Below are 20554 nucleotides of genomic sequence, written 5' to 3'. Positions count from 1 at the left end.
CACAAACAAATCTGGCAGCTCTGGGTGCAACTTTATTTTGCAGCTTGCTATGAAAACCTCAATGCAAAATAATGTCCAGTTTCAAAATGGTAACTTGGTGAAAGGCACTACATGAAATATAGATTAGGGGAGCAATTCGGGCATGGAGGCACAGTGGTTCATACTCCTGGACTCAAATGTCACACCCTAGTCACTTTCCATGCGGAGTTCCATAGTTCACCTTCTCCCAAGGCTGAATGGGATTTTTCTTCATCATCCCCAAGAGCACAAGTATTTCATTAACTGGAAATGCTCATGAGCCTCCCTGCGAGGGTGAGTGGGCCTCAGGAAGGCATGTGGCCAACCAGGGTTGAATCCTGCCTTGTACCCAATGCTACCAAGAAAGGCCCCAAACTGCAATAAGTTGGATTGAGAAAGATCTATTCTGTGACTGTCCTCTAACACTTTTCACTACAAACTCAAGTTTACTGTCGTGTGTAGACCGTACAAAGAAATTCTTATATGCATGTCTCCTTAGAATACTGACAGGGATACAAAATCATCAAACATAGGAACTGTATCTGATTGTGTTCAGCTCTGATGGGAGAGCGTCCCCCGCGTGATCTCTCTGCCAATGAGCAGCTACTCTCTAAATCACACATAGAGGGCCCTGCCCCAACCACTTCCCCCATCCCGTGGCCTGCAGACTCTCTAAGAATCGCACAAATAAATCAGTGCCAGAAGCAAACTATGATACTTAGCGTGATGAGAGAAGTCGCAAAATTAACCGGAAAGTTCAAGCAAATTATAGGAAAAAAATTATTTAAATGGGCGGCACAGTGGTAGCGCTGCTGCCTCGCAGTTAGGAGACCCGGGTTCGCTTCCCAGGTCCTCCCTGCGTGGAGTTTACATGTTCTCCCCGTGTCTGCATGGGTTTCCTCCGGGCGCTCCGGTTTCCTCCCACAGTCCAAAGACTTGCAGGTTAGGTGGATTGGCGATTCTAAATTGGCCCTAGTGTGTGCTTGGTGTGTGGGTGTGTTTGTGTGTGTCCTGCGGCGGGTTGGCACCCTGCCCGGGATTGTTTCCTGCCTTGTGCCCTGTGTTGGCTGGGATTGGCTCCAGCAGACCCCCATGACTCTGTGTTCGGATTCAGCGGGTTGGAAAATGGATGGATGGATGATTTAAATCCGTTAAGTACCGTATATACTGGCATACAAGTCGGGTCTTGAAACCCGAAAAATCGATCATAAAACCAGACCCCAACTTATACGCCCATTCAAAAATAAGTTTTTTTTTTCATCTTCTTGCCTCCTCCAATCTCACACCAGTTTCTCAGACGCACAGAATTTTGCTGCAGCAGCACAATTTCTTTCGCCACTTCAATGTAAAACCAGCTTCATATTTTCTTTTGAACGCTCCATCATAGATAAGAGATGCCCTTACGATAAGATGAATGAGGATGTGAGATACAAAAAACACAAAACAGTGCAAACGTCGCTTCAGAAAAGTGTGTGGTCACGTAGGCACAATACATAGAAATAAAGGCCGTGTGCTCCGTGGTAGGGAATCCATTCCCAGGCTCCCGATTACCAGGGCCGGACATTTTTGCTGTAATTCCCGGGAAAAAGGAACGGCCAAGCTCGCATAAATAGCGTGTAAAAGTGTAAAAATCAATCAAGAAATAACAGAGTTATAGTTGAAAATAATTAAGGTGGCGCCATTGCTGCAGCTTACACTTCATCAGACAACAGCTTTGAACAGCAACTTGAAATTGCAATGTGTCAGTCTGTTGCATCCGCATTATCTGTGCCAAGGAACTTGCCATCACAGAATGATGACAAGAATCTGGATGCTTCAGTAAAAGCTGAAATGGCGGTGTTTCAGAGCAATGGCAAGCGCGGGCGTTGTTTAGAACAAGTGTATCAGTATCTGATGATTGTGCCACCTACTTCAGTGGAGGCAGAGCGTGCTTTCTCAGCAGCTGGCGTACTTCTGCACGAAGGTGCGCTCTCGCCTGGACGACCACATGCTGGACACATTAATAATAATAATAATAATTCATTACATTTATATAGCACTTTTCTCAGTACTCAAAGCGCTATCCACACACGGAGAAACCGGGAAGCAAACCCACAATCTTCTACAGTCTCCTTACTGCAAAGCAGCAGCACTACCACTGCGTCACCTGTGAGGACATTCTGCTTTCTACGCTCTTATTACCACAACTAAAGATACATGTACTTCTATGACAGCATGAACTGCTTGTAGATAAGGTTAGTCTTTTATTTGTGTCAACATATTGCAGTAGTTTTATTAAAAATAAGTGTCAGTTGTTCTAAAACCGTTCACATGTGAGATGCCCGTGCACTGTGTCATCCCCGGGAGGCCAGGATTCCCGAATTCCCGGGAATAGATTCCGTACTCCGTGGTGACTCTCTCAGGTGGGCGTTAGCATATCATAATCTCTTGGACCAATAATTTCCACATCTGACTTATATGACCGACATTATAAAAAACCAGAAATTATACAGTAAAATCAACTCCTGACTTATAGATAGATAGATAGATAGATATGAAAGGCACTATATAATAGATAGATAGGTAGATAGATATGAAAGGCACTATATAATAGATAGATAGATAGATAGATAGATAGATAGATAGATAGATAGATAGATAGATAGATAGATAGATAGTATTGTATATAATTTTGTGTATCTATCTAAGTATTTGTGGAACAGCACACGCAAGATCTGTGTTTGCAGTATTATATATTTATTATGAAATTAACTCCTTTCTGTTTGTTAAACAGAACCTGCCCAATTCACCTCTCACCTCCCTCTACGCTGGAAAAAGTATTGCTCAGTTTCAAGGACTCAGACAGCATCTCCGGAATATATAAAACCATTTTACAGTCCTTCCCTTTCAAAGATCCAAGAGGACAATGGGAAAAGGATCTCTCACTCAATATCTCAGGAAAGGAGTGGAAGGTAGCAAGCAATGCACAGAATTCACTCGAGCTCCATATGTGCAAAGCATACAATTATTCAACTCAAAATTATATATTGAACACATCTGTCTCGTTTAAAATTGTCCAAAATGTTTTCAAGGCAAGATCCAAACTGTGAACGCTGCAATCAAGTTCCAACTTCACTAGGCCACATGTTTTGGGCCTGCACCAAATTACCCTAAGTTCTTGTCTATAAGCCGCGGCTTATCTAAGGAAAAAAGTTGTGAAAATGAAAAAATAGAATATCGGCTTATACATAAGTCCGGCTTATACATCCATCGCGGGGGTTGCGTTCCAGAACCACCCGCGAAATAAGAAAATCCGCGAAGTAGAAACCATATGTTTATATGGTTATTTTTATATTGTCATGCTTGGGTCACAGATTTGCGCAGAAACACAGGAGGTTGTAGAGAGACAGGAACGTTATTCAAACACTGCAAACAAACATTTGTCTCTTTTTCAAAAGTTTAAACTGTGCTCCATGACAAGACAGAGATGACAGTTCCGTCTCACAATTAAAAGAATGCAAACATAACTTCCTCTTCAAAGGAGTGAAGCAAACAAATCAATATGTCTGTTTGGCTTTTAAGTATGCGAAGCACCGCGGCACAAAGCTGTTGAAGGCGGCAGCTCACACCCCCTCCGTCAGGAGCAGGAAGAGAGACAGACAGAGACAGAGTTTGTTTTTCAGTCAAAAATCAATACGTGCCCTTCGAGCTTTTAAGTATGCGAAGCACTGTGCAGCATGTCTTTTCAGGAATCAGCTTTACAAAAGATAGCAACGTGAAGATAATCTTTCAGCATTTTTAGACGAGCCTCCGTATCGTCTAGGTGTGCAAACAGCCCCCCTGCTCAATCCCCATACGTCAGGATCACAGATAGTCAGCGCAAGAGAGACAGAGAAAAGTAAGTTGGGTAGCTTCTCAGCCATCTGCCAATAGCGTCCCTTGTATGAAATCAACTGGGCAAACCAACTGAGGAAGCATGTACCAGAAATTAAAAGACCCATTGTCCGCAGAAATCCGCGAACCAGCAAAAAATCCGCGATATATATTTAAATATGCTTACATATAAAATCACAATTTAAATGACCGCTACGCGCGCGTGTTGACTCGGCGACGCCCAGAGCAGAAAGAACGCGCTCCGGCCGCTCCAACCGCGCCATGCGGGGAGTGAGAGAGACGCCAATATCTCACACTCTCTCCCCCCTTAAAGAAATTAAATGGGTGCGAGTGAGACCACTGACCTCCCTCCCTTCTATTAGTTATAGGTTATAGTACGTTCGGCTTATCCATGAGTCCGGCTTATCTATGATACGATTTTATTTTAAAAATTCGTATGATTTTTGGTCTCCGGCTTATACACGAGTCCGGCTTATAGACAAGAACCTAGGGTAACATCATTCTGGACCAAAACCTTTAAATGCCTTTCAGACAGCCTTGGTGTCACAATCCCTCCTAATCAACTAACCATGTTTGGTGTTCTTCCAGATGGGCTTAAAGTGGAGAAGGACAAACAAATTGTGATTGCCTTTGCTACACTATTGGCACACAGACTCATCTTACTCAACTGGAAGAATCCTAACTCTCCTCTATTAAGTTAGTAGGTAACTGATGTTTTATATTATTTGAAATTGGAAAAAACTAATTCTCACTTAGAGGATCTGTGCCAACCTTTTTCAAAACATGGCAGGATCTGATCAACAACATTTTAGATTAAGCTCTTAAAGCATTGAGGAAGCAGATTCTCCCCCCATTTATCTTTATTCACTTATTAATTCATTTATTTACTTATGTTTACTAGCTTTGAGTTTTACTCTGTTGGCCATGCTCTCTTTCTCAGGGGTGGGGGGTTTATTTGTTTTCAATCCTATTTTTGTAAAAATTGATCTATTTGTATAGCATGTTGTGTGATTTCAATAAAATTAATTTAAAAAAATAAAATGAAATGAACTCCTACTGCATTTACTATGACTGGCTGTTTAATAATTTTACCACTTGTAGGTAGAAGCTGTCTCTGATTCTACTGGTGCAAGTGGGCAATGGAGAAGAGTGAGTACAAGGATGTGTAAAGGGTGTAGGATGGCCTGGTAATCCTGTTTGCTTTTTAAAAGCAGGGACTGTTGTGTACACCCTGAGCAGAAGGCAACAGGGTGCTGGTCACATTTTGTGCTGCCTTCACCACCCAGTGCTGAGGGCCAAGCAAGTACCACACCAGGATGTGATGGTAAGAATGGACTCCACTGTACTCCTGAAGATGTCTGTGACAACAGATGGACAAATGCAAGCTGCCCTCGGACATCTGAGGAAGCAGAGGCACTGGTGAGCTTTCTTGATAAGAGACAAGATGTGTTGTACCGATTCCAGTTCATTAGTGATGGTCACTCCATGAAATTGAAAGCTGTACACACCCTCCACAGCAACCCCAACTCCCAAGTACAGATGCCATTGCAGTCTGTCTATTGTTTCCTGACGTCACTGACCAGTTTACTGAGTGTACTCACATTTTCAGGGTTAGATTTTTGTCCTGGTACCACTGACTCAGGAAGCCATACTTGTCTGAAAGCTGTCTTGTCATTATTGGCCCTTGATGGTGGTGTCACCGGCCAGTTTAATGATGAACCTCTAAGCAGCAGACCCCTCTATGGGCCCTGTGATATCATTGCGGGGTGCCTGAGGCTGGTGGTGTGAACTGTGGTAGTGCTGCTGCTTTGCAGTAAGGAGACTGTGAAAGATTGTGGGTTCGCTTCCCGGTTCCTCCCTGTGTGGATAGCGCTTAGAGTACTGAGAAAATTGCTATATAAATGTAATGAATTATATTATTATTATTAACTGGACAGTCTTGAAAGTGTGCTGTTCAGAGGGTCCCCAGTAGGGTTGGTCGATGTGTAAAACTGCATGATGAACTGTCCCCTCAGATACTGAGTTTATGTTGTTACTGTTGGGGCATCACCACTGTATGAATATCGAGTGTTGTATTGAAAAGGAATGAATTATTTGATTTTGTTTTAATTAAGACACACAAATATTTACCAAAATGAATATATTTTACATGTTGGATTATGCCTCTCACAATCATGAAAGCTTAGTCGATGATTAATTGTCATGAAAATATTTATGATTAATTTAATGAATTGTTTGATTTATTTCTCCCAACCTTAACTTAACTACTATCAGGTCATAGATTCATTTGTTTAAAAATTTTAAATTGTCTTTATTTGTTACTTGTCAAATTGTTTGTTTTATTTAATTGTTTGTTATTAACATTATTAAAAAATAAAGTTCAATTCTCTTTATTTCTTAAACCGCCCAGATTAGGCAGTATGTAATAAAAATCACAACAACCGTTAAGCAAATGATCTGAAAATAAGTATGAATTAACGACAAAATAAATGAAATTTCATCCATCTTAGAAACTCACTTATCCTGGGCTAGGTGGCAGAGAGGCCGGAGCCCACCATAGCAATAAATCGGGCAACAAGCCAGGAACAACCCCTGGATGGGGCGCCAGACCATAGCTGGGTAATTCACACACACTGGCCATTTTATCACTGCCAATCTACCTAACCAGCATGTCTAAATGGAAACACTAAACCATAAATGAAATGGTCATGTGATTAAACCAGTGCCATTTTCCAGGGTGCACCCTCCCCACTGCTATATCAGGATTCTGTGGGTATTAATGTTCTGACTAATCAGAATTCTTACAATTAAATTATAAGTCTGGTACTCGAGGACTCCTAGTGAGGACTGAACTAGATGTTTTCAGGTAGCACTTCCTCACAGAAGGCGTCATTAGGACCTGCGACAAATTACTGAGTCATGTGTTTTAAGTGGTGGTCCTGACAATGTTTAAAAAGTGTTTGGAGGAGACCTCGGGACAGCCACAGTCTAGCCATTAACTAACCAAATGCACGACAAAACAGACTGAATGCCCCCCCACCCCCAATCTGTCAAATGTCTGATGTTCTAATTTTGCCTTTTCCTGTGGTTCATGGGAGCCCAGACTTGGCCACTTCTGGGGCCGTTTCCACCGCATTGTCATTGCAGGATGTTCAGATATTGCACAGCTTTAGGAAATGGCCTTTGAGTGAAAAAGGAAGAAACGAGATCAGCAGCTGGCAAAGCTATCAGAGGAATCCCATACAGGAGAGGCTTACCAGTGCAGCTCCTTTATCTACCCAAGGATGCCTACCGAGAGGAAGTAGAAAAAACTCAAGACGACAGACTTACCTGTCCGCATCCGGGTGCACTGCAGACAAAAGGCCTGTCGTCCCCCATGATTCCAAGCTTGACTGCAAATAGAAAAGAGAGAGAAGCTTTAAGGAGACAAGTCCACAAAGCCACAAGCTCAGGTCTTAGCATCGGGGCAAATTACCAGTCATGGCATCGCATGTTTCACTCGGCAGACATTTTCATGTAAAGCACCATACAAAAGAAGTTGTGGAGCCATCAGGACTGTTTTGAGACAAGTGATATGGAAGAAGGTCACAAAATTGATTGAGCTTTAACAACACAAGACTGCCTACTCTTATCTTAGCTAACAAGAGCCTACTGTCAACATCATTAGATCAGTGGTCTCCAACTCCAGTCCTGGAGGGCCGCAGTGGCTGCAGGTTTTCATTCTAACCCTTTTCTTAATAAGTGACCCGTTTGTGCTGCTAATTAACTCCTTTTCCTTTTCTTTTTAATTGACTTGTTTTTAAGATTGGTTCCTCGATCGTTACTCTGAATTGCTTAATTTCTTTCCTTAAATGGCACCCAAACAAAAATAAAACGTGAAATGAGTGAGCCGACAGAAGAGTAACTAAGTCAGGGCCTCAAATTCCAACTAATTTCACTCCAACCAGTTGCTTAATTAGGCACCGAGTCTTGCTGTTAATTAAACTTGTTCTTTAATTCCATGGCTTGTTGCTGCTCTCATTGTGCAATAGCAGACATTTCTGAAATTGTGGATTTTCTCTTTTCTAAGACCACCGCTTGGGGATCTGAGCAGATCAGCATTCCTGAGACCTTTCTTTATTTTCAGATACTTTATGATGAACACCAGTTGTTTTGGCTCATTTTGTATCTCATCTTGTTTGGCTGCTAATTAAGGAAAAAGAAACAATTAAAGGATCTTCAACAACAGGTCAATTAAAATGAATTCAAAAGAAGTTTATTAGCAGCAAAAACAGGTCACTCATTAAGAAAAGGGTTAGAATGAAAAGCTACAGCCACCGTGGCACTCCAGGACTGGAAGTTGAGACCACTGCATTAGATAGTCACAGAACAAGCTTCACCCTGATGGTCACACTCTGGGCAGCTTTGGCACTTGTGACCAGAAGGGGTCCTCTTAAGCAGACCCCAATTTAGAACAACCAAGGAGATTCTCTTGAAATAAAGATGGCACCTCTACTTGGGAGGTTCACATCTGTAGTGGTGGTTCTATTTTTCTTGAGCTTCTGTAAAGTCTTAATTTCTCCTGTGCACGGGATCTATCAGCAGGGTCTATAAAAAGTACTCACCCCTTCTGGCAAAAAGAATGGCCAGTTTAACAAAGACAAAGAGTTTAACAAACATCAACACTCAGATTGGTCCACCACGGACTTAAGTGTCAATCTGCTAGCTTGCTAACCAAAATTCTGTGTTAAGTTACCAATGATTTAATCACCTTTAACGTGAGATTTGGCTGCAATTTTTTGTCTGTGTTATTTTAATTATATACAGTGCATCTGGAAAGTATTCACAGCGCATCACTTTCTCCACATTTTGTTATGTTACAGCCTTATTCCAAAATGGATTAAATTAATTTTTTTCCCTCAGAATTCTACACACAACACCCCATAATGACAACGTGAAAAAAGTTTCCTTGAGGTTTTTGCAAATTTATTAAAAATACAAAAATTGAGAAAGCACATGTACATAAGTATTCACAGCCTTTGCCATGAAGATTAAAATTGAGCTCAGGTGCATCCTGTTTCCCCTGATCATCCTTGAGATGTTTCTGCAGCTTCATTGGAGTCCACCTGTGGTAAATTCAGTTGACTGGACATGATTTGGAAAGGCACACACCTGTCTATATAAGGTCCCACAGTTGACAGTTCATGTCAGAGCACAAACCAAGCATGAAGTCAAAGGAATTGTATTGTAGACCTCCGAGACAGGATTGTCTCGAGGCACAAATCTGGGGAAGGTTACAGAAAAATTTCTGCTGCTTTGAAGGTCCCAAAGAGCACAGTGGCCTCCATCATCCATAAGTTGAAGAAGTTTTAAACCACCAGGACTCTTCCTAGAGCTGGCCGGCCATCTAAACTGAGCGATCGGGGGAGAAGAGCCTTAGTCAGGGAGGTGACCAAGGACCCGATGGTCACTCTGTCAGAGGTCCAGAGGTCCTCTGTGGAGAGAGGAGAACCTTCCAGAAGGACAAGCATCTCTGCAGCAATCCACCAATCAGGCCTGTATGGTAGAGTGGCCAGACGGAAGCCACTCCTTAGTAAAAGGCACATGGCAGCCCGCCTGGAGTTTGCCAAAAGGCACCTGAAGGACTCTCACACAATGAGAAAGAAAATTCTCTGGTCTGATGAGACAAAGATTGAACTCTTTGGTGTGAATGCCAGGCGTCACATTTGCAGAAAACCTGGCACCATCCCTACAGTGAAGCATGGTGGTGGCAGCATCATGCTGTGGGACTGGGAGACTAGTCAGGATAAAGGGAAAGATGACTGCAGCAATGTACAATACAGAGACATCCTGGATGAAAACCTGCTCCAGAGCGCTCCTGACCTCAGATTGGGGCGACGGTTCATCTTTCAGCAGGACAACGACCCTAAGCACACAGCTAAGATATCAAAGGAGTGGCTTCAGGACAACTCTGTGAATGGGCTTGAGTGGCCCAGCCAGAGCCCAGACTTGAATCCGATTGAACATCTCTGGAGAGATCTTAAAATGGCTGTGCACCGACGCTTCCCATCCAACCTGATGGAGCTTGAGAGGTGCTGCAAAGAGGAATGGGCGAAACTGGCCAAGGATAGGTGTGCCAAGCTTGTGACATCATATTCAAAAAGACTTGAGGCTGGAATTGCTGCCAAAGGTGCATCAACAAAGTATTGAGCAAAGGCTGTGAACACTTATGGATATGGGATTTCTCAGTTTTTTTATTTTTAATAAATTTGCAAAAACCTCAAGTAAACGTTTTTCACATTGTCATTATGGGGTGTTGTGTGTAGAATTCTGAGGAAAAAAATGAATTTAATCCATTTTGGAATAAGGCTGTAACATAACAAAATGTGGAAAAAGTGATGCGCTGTGAATACTTTCCGGATGCCCTGTACACTTATGTTAATTGTATGGAGCCCCGGAGGTGTCAAGCAAAAAAAAAAAATCTGTTTGAATGAATTACAAAACTCATTAGAATGGATTATTTTTATCCCCCGCCCTCCCAACTCTTTTTTCAGTAGTGCAGAGGTCCATTCTGTACTAATTTGTTTGACCAGATTATTATTATTTTCCCACCTAGCAAGTCTAGTTCTTATTACGGAGCCCCGTACGGTCAGTGAACTGTAAGGTGTGCGTTAACATCAGTGAACCGGAAGAGGAACTAGTTGGAAGACCACCATGACTGAAATGGGTTCTTTTGAGGAGTCCTGAAATGAGTCTCAAATGCAGGAGAAGTTACAAGAATGGATTTATGGAATTTTCCTCGAGAAGGTGATATTCTGGAGTCAGTGGTGGAAACATTAATAGATGAGAATGTCAGTTTAAAATCTAGTCAATAATGGCACTGAACAGCGTAGAATGGACTGAAACTATTGGCTGGCTATACTCCTCCAGTTGCAGTTCACTAAACTGCATACACCAGGAACAATAAATAGCTACTGAAATTAGAAAAAAATACAAAATAACCCGTTCAAACAGTTAGTCAGTCATTTTCCAACCCACTATATCCTAACTACAGGGTCACGAGGGTCTGCTGGAGCTAATCCCAGCCAACACAGGGCGCAAGGCAGGAACAAATCCCGGGCAGGGCACCTGCCCACCGCAGACCCGTTCAAACAAGTTACGTAATTTGTTCAAATGAGTTACTAATTAATTTGAATGGACTACGAATGATTTTTTTTTTTACCCAACACCTATGGGGTTCCATATAATACTGACATGTGCAGATGCCTACAAAAGTTTTCACATCTTACTGTCAACATTGAATCTCAGTGGATTTCATTTGACTTTTTTGAATCTGAACAGCAGAAAATGATTCTTTATGGTCAAAGTGAAAATGAATCTGTGCCAAGTGGTCTAAATTAATAACAAAAAATAAATAAATAAGTAATCGCCAAAGTATTCAACACCAATATCTGAAAAATATACTTCATGTTCTCAAAACCGGTAACACATTTCTCAGAACTGGACTGCATGATGCAAAAGTCTATATTCGTTTTGATTCCTTTCACGCGAAAAGCAGATGTGAAAAGTATTTTGTCAAAACTATAAAGGCACAGCTGTACATTCAAACATAAAACTCAGCCATTTGAGACTCAGTAAACAAAACACAAGCAATGATTTCACAACAGAAAGAGATCATCCTCCTATGTGCAAATGATTCTGGTTAATGTACTCGTCAACCAATCAGCCCTACATCACATACAGGATGGTCACCAGTTACTCAGTGTCGGTGAACGTGGAGCGAGAAAGGGTGAGAGTTAGGCAAGCAAGAGGAAGAGGTGTCGGAATGCGTGGCAGAAGAAGTGGAAGACCTAGGCATGCACTTATTTCGATTGAGATCTGGCGACATTGGTGGACCTATGCAAAAGTTCGCTGACAACACTGCTATCGTGGGCTGCATCAGGAGTGGGTAGGAGGAGGAGTATAGGGACCTAATCAAGGACTTTGTTAAATGGTGCGACTCAAACCACCTACACCTGAACACCAGCAAAACCAAGGAGCTGGTGGTGGATTTTAGGAGGTCCAGACCCCTCATGGACCCCGTGATCATCAGAGGTGACTGTGTGCAGAGGGTAGTGACTGTGTGCAGAGGGTGCAGACCTATAAATACCTGGGAGTGCAGCTGGATTATAAACTGGACTGGACTGCCAATACTGATGCTCTGTGTAAGAAAGGACAGAGCCAACTATACTTCCTTAGAAGGCTGGCGTCTTTCACCATCTGCAATAAGATGCTGCAGATGTTCTACCAGACGGTTGTGGCGAGCGCCCTCTTCTACGTGGTGGTGTGCTGGGGATACAGCATAAAGAAGGACGCCTCACGTCTGGACAAACTGGTGAGGAAGGCAGGCTCTATTGTAGGCACAGAGCTGGACGGTTTGACATCCGTGGCAGAGCGACGGGCGCTGAGCAGACTCCTGGCAATCATGGAGAATCCACTGCATCCACTGAACAGGATCATCTCCAGACAGAGGAGCAGCTTCAGCGACAGACTGCTGTCACCGTCCTGCTCCACTGACAGACTGAGGAGATCGTTCCTGCCCCACACTATGCAACTCTTCAATTCCACCCGGGAGTGGTAAACGTTAACATTATACAAAGATATTGTCTGTCTGTATACCTGCATTGCTATCACTCTTTAATATTTTCTTTATCTGTATGCTGCTGTTGGAGTATGGGAATTTCCCCTTGGGATTAATAAAGTATCTATCTATCTATATGATTTGATTAGATAAACTTTATTACTCCCATGAGGAAATTCAGATAAGCCATGGCCTTACAATGAGAGAGGCTGGTCAGAGGGTACAACCCTACTTCAGTAGATTCCCCTGTTGTGTCAGTCATAAGGCCTTACAGCTCTGAGTACCAGTAAGCTATGAATCACTGTCAGCGTGGCACTGCCAGATCTAAACACTAGTGTGGCGAACTGCTCATGTACTGAAGTGATTTTAGCTGCAGGCGGAAGTCCCATTTTACTTATGGTGCCAAGCAGAGTTGTGTTGCAGTGCAGCAGACTATTAGCCAGTGAAAGTGTTGTGAAGAAGCTGTCTGTTGTTATGGTTCTGACTTTGTCCAGTCATGGGACATCTTATCTTTGATTGCCGGTACAACAAATAGTTCTGCGCTGGAGTCAACCACAGCACCAACTGTGGTCATCGCTGTTCTTGTGAAAAGAATGGAGATAAACGGCATCAACTCAGAGAGGGAGAGACAAGTTTGTTGTACCACGTGAATGTCACTGAGAGAATAAAACTGAATAATAAAAAAAAAAAAAATAAGCACTAACTTTTACAAGTAGCCAAAATTTACACCGGGTGTTACAGACTCCAATCAAATGTAAGTTTTTATTATATTATAGTAATAATAGCAGCTCACTACTCAAAACGTGGAGCGCCCGGACTCAGCAGTTCTTACCTCTGCACTACCCAAGACGACATATCAACTTTCTGTCAATTGACACTTGAGCTTGGGTTTTTAACTCACTGTAATCACTCATGTAAATTGAATGAGTTTTTGTTTCTTCTTTTGTTTTCTCTCTCTCTATACTGTATATATATATATATATATATATATATATATATATATATATATATATATATATACCACTGACTCACTCATCACGAAATCTCCCAAACCATGAGGATTTGGGTTCCTGAAATTTGGAATGGAGGTTACCCTTGGCCCATAGGTGCTCGCTAAGAAACGGTTTTAAAAATTTCGTGGTCCAAGCGCATTCTGTCTGTATGTCTGTCTGCTTTTTCATGAGAGAATTACTTAACAGATTTAGATCTGGTTGTTTTCTATAATTTGCTTGAACTTTCCAGTTGATTTTGCGACTTCTCTCATCACGCTAAGTACCATAGTTCACTTGCGGTACCGATGTATTTATGCAAATCTAATAAAGTAGCTGTGTGCGGTGAGCGGGGGGGGGGGGGGGGGGGGGGGGGCCTTCCTCATTTACTTACCAGCCTCTGTTTGAGTCACTCTACCTGTCACCACGTGTTGGAGCGCACCCTGCCTAGCCGCTTAGCTACCGATACCTGTTTGTTCGGCAGACATTACCATCTACAGATTGTTAAGGAGTAACGTTTGACGTTTTTGAGACTGAGATCACAGCCCTGTGTGTTTTAGAGGGTAGCTGCTGATTGCCAGAGATTTCACAGCCATGTGCTTTTCTCCCCACGCAGGGAACGCTCTCCCGTCAGAGCTGAACACGATCAGATATAGTGCCGACATCATCTATTGATTTTTAAAGTTTGCCCTGTTTCATTACTATGTGGGCACAGCCCCCGTGGCGGGGTACAGCTAGTTCTTGAATAAAAGCACTCGTGTTTATTTGATATTTGGACTAAAGTCTTCACACATTATACACTTCACGTCATCATTAGTAAACATGGAAAAAGTTTCTGCTTTAGGTAAGTGTTCAGCATTTCTTGCCTCGCATTTCCTGTCATCCTACACTTACGCAGATTGGTGTAGATATGGAACACACATGAAATGTATGTGTTCCAAATAACAATATATTATTTACTGTATACAATTCCAGGCACCTCACACCATGATCTGGGAAAACTTTGCGACTGACTTCAGCCCCATCGGGGGGCCAAGGGGTTATGGGATAGCAGGCTACTTGCTACTTGGGCTGATCGAGACATTTGCAAAATAAAAGACGCTCACGAGGAGAGGTGCAAAGGAATTTAAGTTGGCCCGGGATTACAAGTTTTTTTGTAGGCTTCAGGGATTCTAGTGTTAACAATCATTGTTTTGTCCATCATGAAAGCAATTGCTGTGTAGCACAAATGTTGCCTATGTATTCACTGATAGAGAGCAGTGAAGACCTCCAAAGGATGGCAGAGGAAAACTCTTCGCAGAAAAACAGGAAAAACGACTATTGGTGAATTGGTGATTGCAAACAATGCTATACAGTGGATATGAAACGTCTACACACCCCTGGCCAAAGTTACAGATTTTGTGTAAAAAAAAAAAAAAAATGAAACCAAGATAAATCCTGTCGGAACTTATTCAACTTTTACTGAAAATTTACAATCTACACAAAGATGGTGAAAACAAATCAGAAACTGTTTAGTGAAAAAAGGGAAAAAATTGAATCCTACGGTTGCATTAGTGTACACATCCCATAAAACTAGTACTTAGTTGAAGCCCCTTTTCATTTTATTACAGGACTCAGTTAAAGGAGACGCCAAGTCAAGCCAAGGATAGGACTTACTTTTTCCACAGACGCAAATGGCAAGTTCAAGTTTAAAGCTTAAATATAGAAGTAAAACACGCAACGCATTAAAAATAGCCTGCTTAATGCTAAAAGTATCAAAAATAAAACAAGCAAGTTTTATGTAGCGGAGCACAATTATGACATTATAGCAATAACAGCTAAATAACAAAGATGAGGATGAGTAGAACATAGAGGGATACACATTTTTTAAGAAGGACAGAGAGAGAACAGAAAAGGAGGGGGGGTTACTGTTCAGGTCCTTTTCAATTGCATGATGAGTCCCATCTTAGTGAGGACGTCTGGATCTGGGTGGAAAGCATTAGGGGGAAAAGGTCTGATTTTAGGAGTGTGTTATTGACTGCCCAATGCAGACAGTAATTTCAAAGCACATCTTTTTTAGTAATGTTAAAAAGTCAAATTTACAGGGGGATATTACAGTCATGGAGGGCTTTAACTAACCGAATATTAACTGGGATAACTCTGCAAATAGTGGAGCACAAGAGTTTTTACCACTCTGTCTGATCACATCGGATGAAAGCTGACCTGCATTAAATAGTATCTGAAATACATTTAAGCCGCTTCTCCGCAATAAACAAATGCCACAGTACCAGGAATGGTCCATGACTCGCCATAACATGTAAAATCCAACTTATTTAAAAGCGATTGAACATTCCACATTCATGAAGACAGGAGTTTTTAGAAGTAATCAGTAGCTGTTTTTTAACACCAACGTGGGGTGAAGCCTGTCTGGATTTAGGATTGTGTAAATGGTGTGGTGGTCAGTGAACTGCTAGGGTCAACTGAGCAGAATATAATACAACTAGTCATTTAGCCCGTTACAATAACGGGCGCTAGAACAGTAGTGCATAAACATTAGTAGGAACAGTCTATATTAAATGGCAAGGGACTTCGACCTCATTCTTTTTGTTGGTCGTATTTTTCTTTCTTTCAGCCTTTCTTTTGTTGATGTTTACTTGCTGAGCTGACCGTTCTTCGTGGGCTGCCGCCATGTATTGTGTGTCTTTAATTTTCTGTGACAGTAATACTGTTTTGTACGGCTCTATTCAATAAGGGTGCACACAAAAAGGAGGGCTTCAAAAGGGTGACCTCAATTGAGCGCGGCGAATAAAGGCGTTTGTAGATAATTTAGTTCAAATGGCTCTGGAATATGTGAAGAGCAACAAAGGTGCAGATCTTTATTTACGCGTGCCTTTATTCGCCACGCCCAATTGAAGTCGTCCTTTTGAGGCTCGCCTTTTTGTGCGCGCCCTTATTAAAGGATACCGTCTTGTACGTCCGCTGGCTTGTACGTCCGTAATATACCTTTAATTTTCTCTGGCAGTAATACAGGCGTGCGCGTCGGTAATATGCCTTTAATCTCCTCTGACAGTAATACTGCCTTGTATGTGGCTGTAATATGCGTCACTGTATTGTGTACCTTTAATTTCCTCTCACAGTAATACTGGTTTGTATTTCCATAAAACGCCTCTAAACTTTCTCTGACAGTAATATCGGTCATCGCACCGTGCCCTACACCAGAAGACACCCACACACGGACACCTGGACGCACACAGGGATTTTATATATATAGATTCTGAGTATTTTGGAAGAGTGTGGATGCTAAGATGCTAAAACTGTTAAATTTAACTTTGGTAGAGCAAACTTTGAGGAAATGTGTCAAAGTCTAAGTGGGATCGACTGGGATAAGCTTTCAAGTGTGAAGACAGTGGAGCAGGTTTAAAAGCATTTTACATATAATGCAGGACAGATACATACCTGCATTTAAAATTAGTAGTAAGTTTAAAAAAATTCTGCAGTGGGTTAAGTATGTCTGTACTACTAGGGTGCTGAACCGTGTTAGCCATTATGAATGTAGTGAGAAGTCAAGCAGAATAACACCTTTTATTGGCTAACCAAAAAGATTACAATATGCAATCTTTTTAGTTAGCCAATTAAAGGTGTCATTTTGACTTCTCACTGCAGTGGGTTAATAAAGAGTGGAAAAAGAAACTGAAAAAGAAAAACAGACAAATAAGGGGTATAAGACTAATAACTCCAATGTGAATCGCAGGGTGCATGAGAACATGAGGGCAACCATAAAGAAGGATACCAGGGAGGCTAAAAGGCAGTTAAAGGAAAACAGCAGATAAGGTGAAAGACGACCCTAGGAGATTCTTCCAGTATTTTAATAGGAAAAGGACAGTCAAGGAGGAGGTGAAGTGCATCAAGAATAGTAAAAGGGAATTTAAAAACACAGACAGTGAAATAGCAGATGCTATAAGCTCACTTTTTTCTGAGGTCTTCACAAGTGAGGAAATGGATAACCATCTATCGGTAAAAAGGACTACTAAGGAGGTACTGAGGGATCTGGAAATTATAGAGAGAGAAGTGCTGCTGAGATTAAACAGGGTGAAATCAAACAAATCACATGGACCCTCAAAGGCTAAGACGGAGGAGTGTAAGTAAGAGGAACTCTCAAACCTTTGAGTCCTCATGTAAAATTAGCGTCTGCACAGCCCTGCCTTGCTCTTTGATTAGTCAGCATGTTTTAATAGGTCAGGAAATGGGCACAAATTACTAAACAGAGCAAAAATATCACCATTCATTCACACAGAGAGTGAAATAAGTGTGTTGAAAGGCCGTCACCACCAAACATAAAGTGCTATTCGATACTGATGATGATGACGAAGACAGTTGCATGGTTAGGCATTAAATAAACAACTGTCTTTTGGGGGGGGGGGGGTTGTTGGGGAGTCTTTCATGGTTTGATTTGAAGATAAGTGAAGCTGAAAGGTTTTGCTTCCATTTAGGCACTCGTTTGCATTTGCAATTTTATAAATACTATACACGAGTGCCATTCAGGGGACACCGTGCAAAGGAGAGAGAAGGGCGATGACTGACAGTGAACTATAAAAAGACACCCCATGCCACAAACCAGTACTTCAGCACAAAATGCACATGAGAGGGGTTGATAGTTCACATCAATTTATTTAGTACAACTCCAGCCACCACAAGTTTCTAATACAGTACTGCACATTACTTATACATTTTACTGACATTACTAACATAAACTGTTACATTCTTCACAACGAGATCTGTAAAGCAAAGGGCACAGAGCCAATGAAACACAACAACTGTGTGGAGAACCTGGCAGCTCAATGACGTGGTGCAGAGCTCTGCAGGTTCCTCTCACTCGGGCACAGTCTGTTCACATGTTTGTTGGCATTTCTACCATCCCCGATCCCAGTACAAAGGTCACATCTGGTAGGAGGACATGGGTGAACTGCAGGCAGGAAACTCTGTGGCAGTGCAAGCAACTGAAGGTGCCACTTTGTCTCATCTTGGATTCCGGTTCCGAGTTTGCACATTCTCCTTGTGTGTGTGTGGCTTTCCCCCGGGTGCTCCATTATCCTCCCACAATCCAAATAAAAGCAGTTTAGGTGGATTGGTGACACTAAATTGGCCCATGTGTCTGTGTGTGTTCACCCTGCAATGGACTAGCGCCCCATCCAGGGTTAGTTCCTGCCCTGCGCCCTATGCTAGCTGGGATAGGCTCCAGCAGACCACTGCAACCTAATTCTGAGACTTAGTGGGTTGGAAAATGACTCTCTCTCATTCTATACAGGAACTCCTGAAGAGTAGCAGATATAAGAAATTAATACCTATAATTCATTGTGTTTTAACTGGAAAATATTGACTCTCATTGAGAAACATGCAGAAAAGGATCTCTCACTCAACTTCTCAGAAAAGGAGTGGAAGGAGGCAATGCACAGAATTCACTCGACCTCCATATGCACAAAGCATACAACTATTCAACTCAAAATTATATATCAAGCGTATCTGTCTCGTTTAAAATTGTCCAAAATGTTTCCAGGGCAAGAGCCAACCTGCAAACATTGCAATCAAGCTCCAGCCTCACTGGGCCACATGTTTTGGGCCTGCACCAAATTCACATCATTCTGGACCAAAATCTTTAAATGCCTTTCAGACAGCCTTGGTGTCACAATCCCTCCTAATCCACTAACAGAGGTGTTTGGTGGGCTCACGGAGGGGCTTAAAGTGGAGAAGGACAAACAAACTGTGATTGCCTGTACTTCACTATTGACATGTAGACTTATTTTGCTCAACTGGAAGAATCCTAACTCACCTCTTTTAAGTCAGTGGGTAACTGATGTTATATATTATCTGAAAAAGGAAAAAAATCAGATTCTCACCTAGAGGATCTGTGCAGAATTGATTTCAAAACAAATCACTAACACTTTAGAATAAGCATCTATATATATAATTCACTAAGCCAGAAGACAAGTAGCCAACCATGGAAAGCACGCCGGAAGGGGCGTGGATTCACTAAGCTGCCGACAAGTAAGACACCCATGGCGCACGCAGGAAGGAGCCACGCCCACCAACTCTAAGACCATTGGATGCGACGACAACTCACAGAGCCACGCCCACCAACTCGGACGCGACGCCTCGGAAAACATGCCGTCATTTCTGTTTGTCTGTGCCACAGTCCACATGCAGCTCTGAGCCACGTTAACTTTTCATTAGTCAACCTCAGTGGAACCTTGGTTCACACAGAGGCAGCGCCAGAGAGAGACAGAGGCACACACAGGCAGCGCGAGAGAGAGAGCCACGCACACACAGGCAGCACGACAGAGAGACAGAGGCACACACAGGCAGCGTGACAGAGAGAGCCGCGCAATCCTTTAAAACTGAGGTTAAAACACAATGAAGGAAGCAGTCTTTAAAAACCAATAAGCCCTGTGCCTCTTTTTCATTAGCGTCTCACCTGCTTCACCGCCCTGCAACAGTCGAGACTCTCTCTCTGCAGCTGACCTTCTCTGTGCCTGACTCCACTACTGTCAGTCGCCTGATTAAAAATGGTGAACTCCTGCAATGTTACTATCTTGGTTGGCTTTTAAATAAAGTTCGGATTTGTTCAAATGTTCCTTTTTTTCCCCTGTGCTTAAAACTCATTTTAAAAAAAGTGTTTATACAACTGCGGCAATGTTACAGTGAGAGAGAGGGCTCTTCTGAGAGACAGAGGGGGAGGGGGCTCGCATGCTGCTGAGAGAGAGAGAGAGAGGGGGGGGGGGGGGGCTGGGGAGGCTCATGCGCTGCTGAGAGGGGGGGGGGGGGGGGCTGGAGAGGCTCGTGCTGCTGAGAGAGAGAGAGAGAGAGAGAGCATGCAGCTGAGCAGGGAGCCTGGGAGTTTGTGTCAGTGTTATTCAATGTTTTTACTATTACACTGTGCATTCTATGGTGTAATGATTAACTATATTTGTGCTTAAAAATCTTTAAAAAAATATATTTACATTCAGTTCGTATGGTCTGGAATGGATTAATTGTATTTACATACAATCCTATGGGGGAAATTGCTTCGGTTCACAACCAAATCGGTTTACGACCAGAGGTT

General features: G+C 42.4%; 1 protein-coding gene across 1 annotated transcript in view; it reads right to left on the bottom strand.

The window, feature by feature from the left end:
• Positions 1–20554, bottom strand: part of atf7b (activating transcription factor 7b) — a 159848-nt gene that overhangs the window by 89831 nt on the left and 49463 nt on the right. Inside the window, 1 exon segment of the mRNA XM_028825839.2 lies at positions 7222–7283. Coding sequence (XP_028681672.2) covers positions 7222–7269 — 48 coding nt within the window. The 5' untranslated portion in view covers positions 7270–7283.

This window comes from Erpetoichthys calabaricus, chromosome 3, assembly GCF_900747795.2.
Source record: "Erpetoichthys calabaricus chromosome 3, fErpCal1.3, whole genome shotgun sequence".
NCBI lineage: Eukaryota > Metazoa > Chordata > Cladistia > Polypteriformes > Polypteridae > Erpetoichthys > Erpetoichthys calabaricus.
This window is presented reverse-complemented; position numbering and strand designations above follow the sequence as displayed.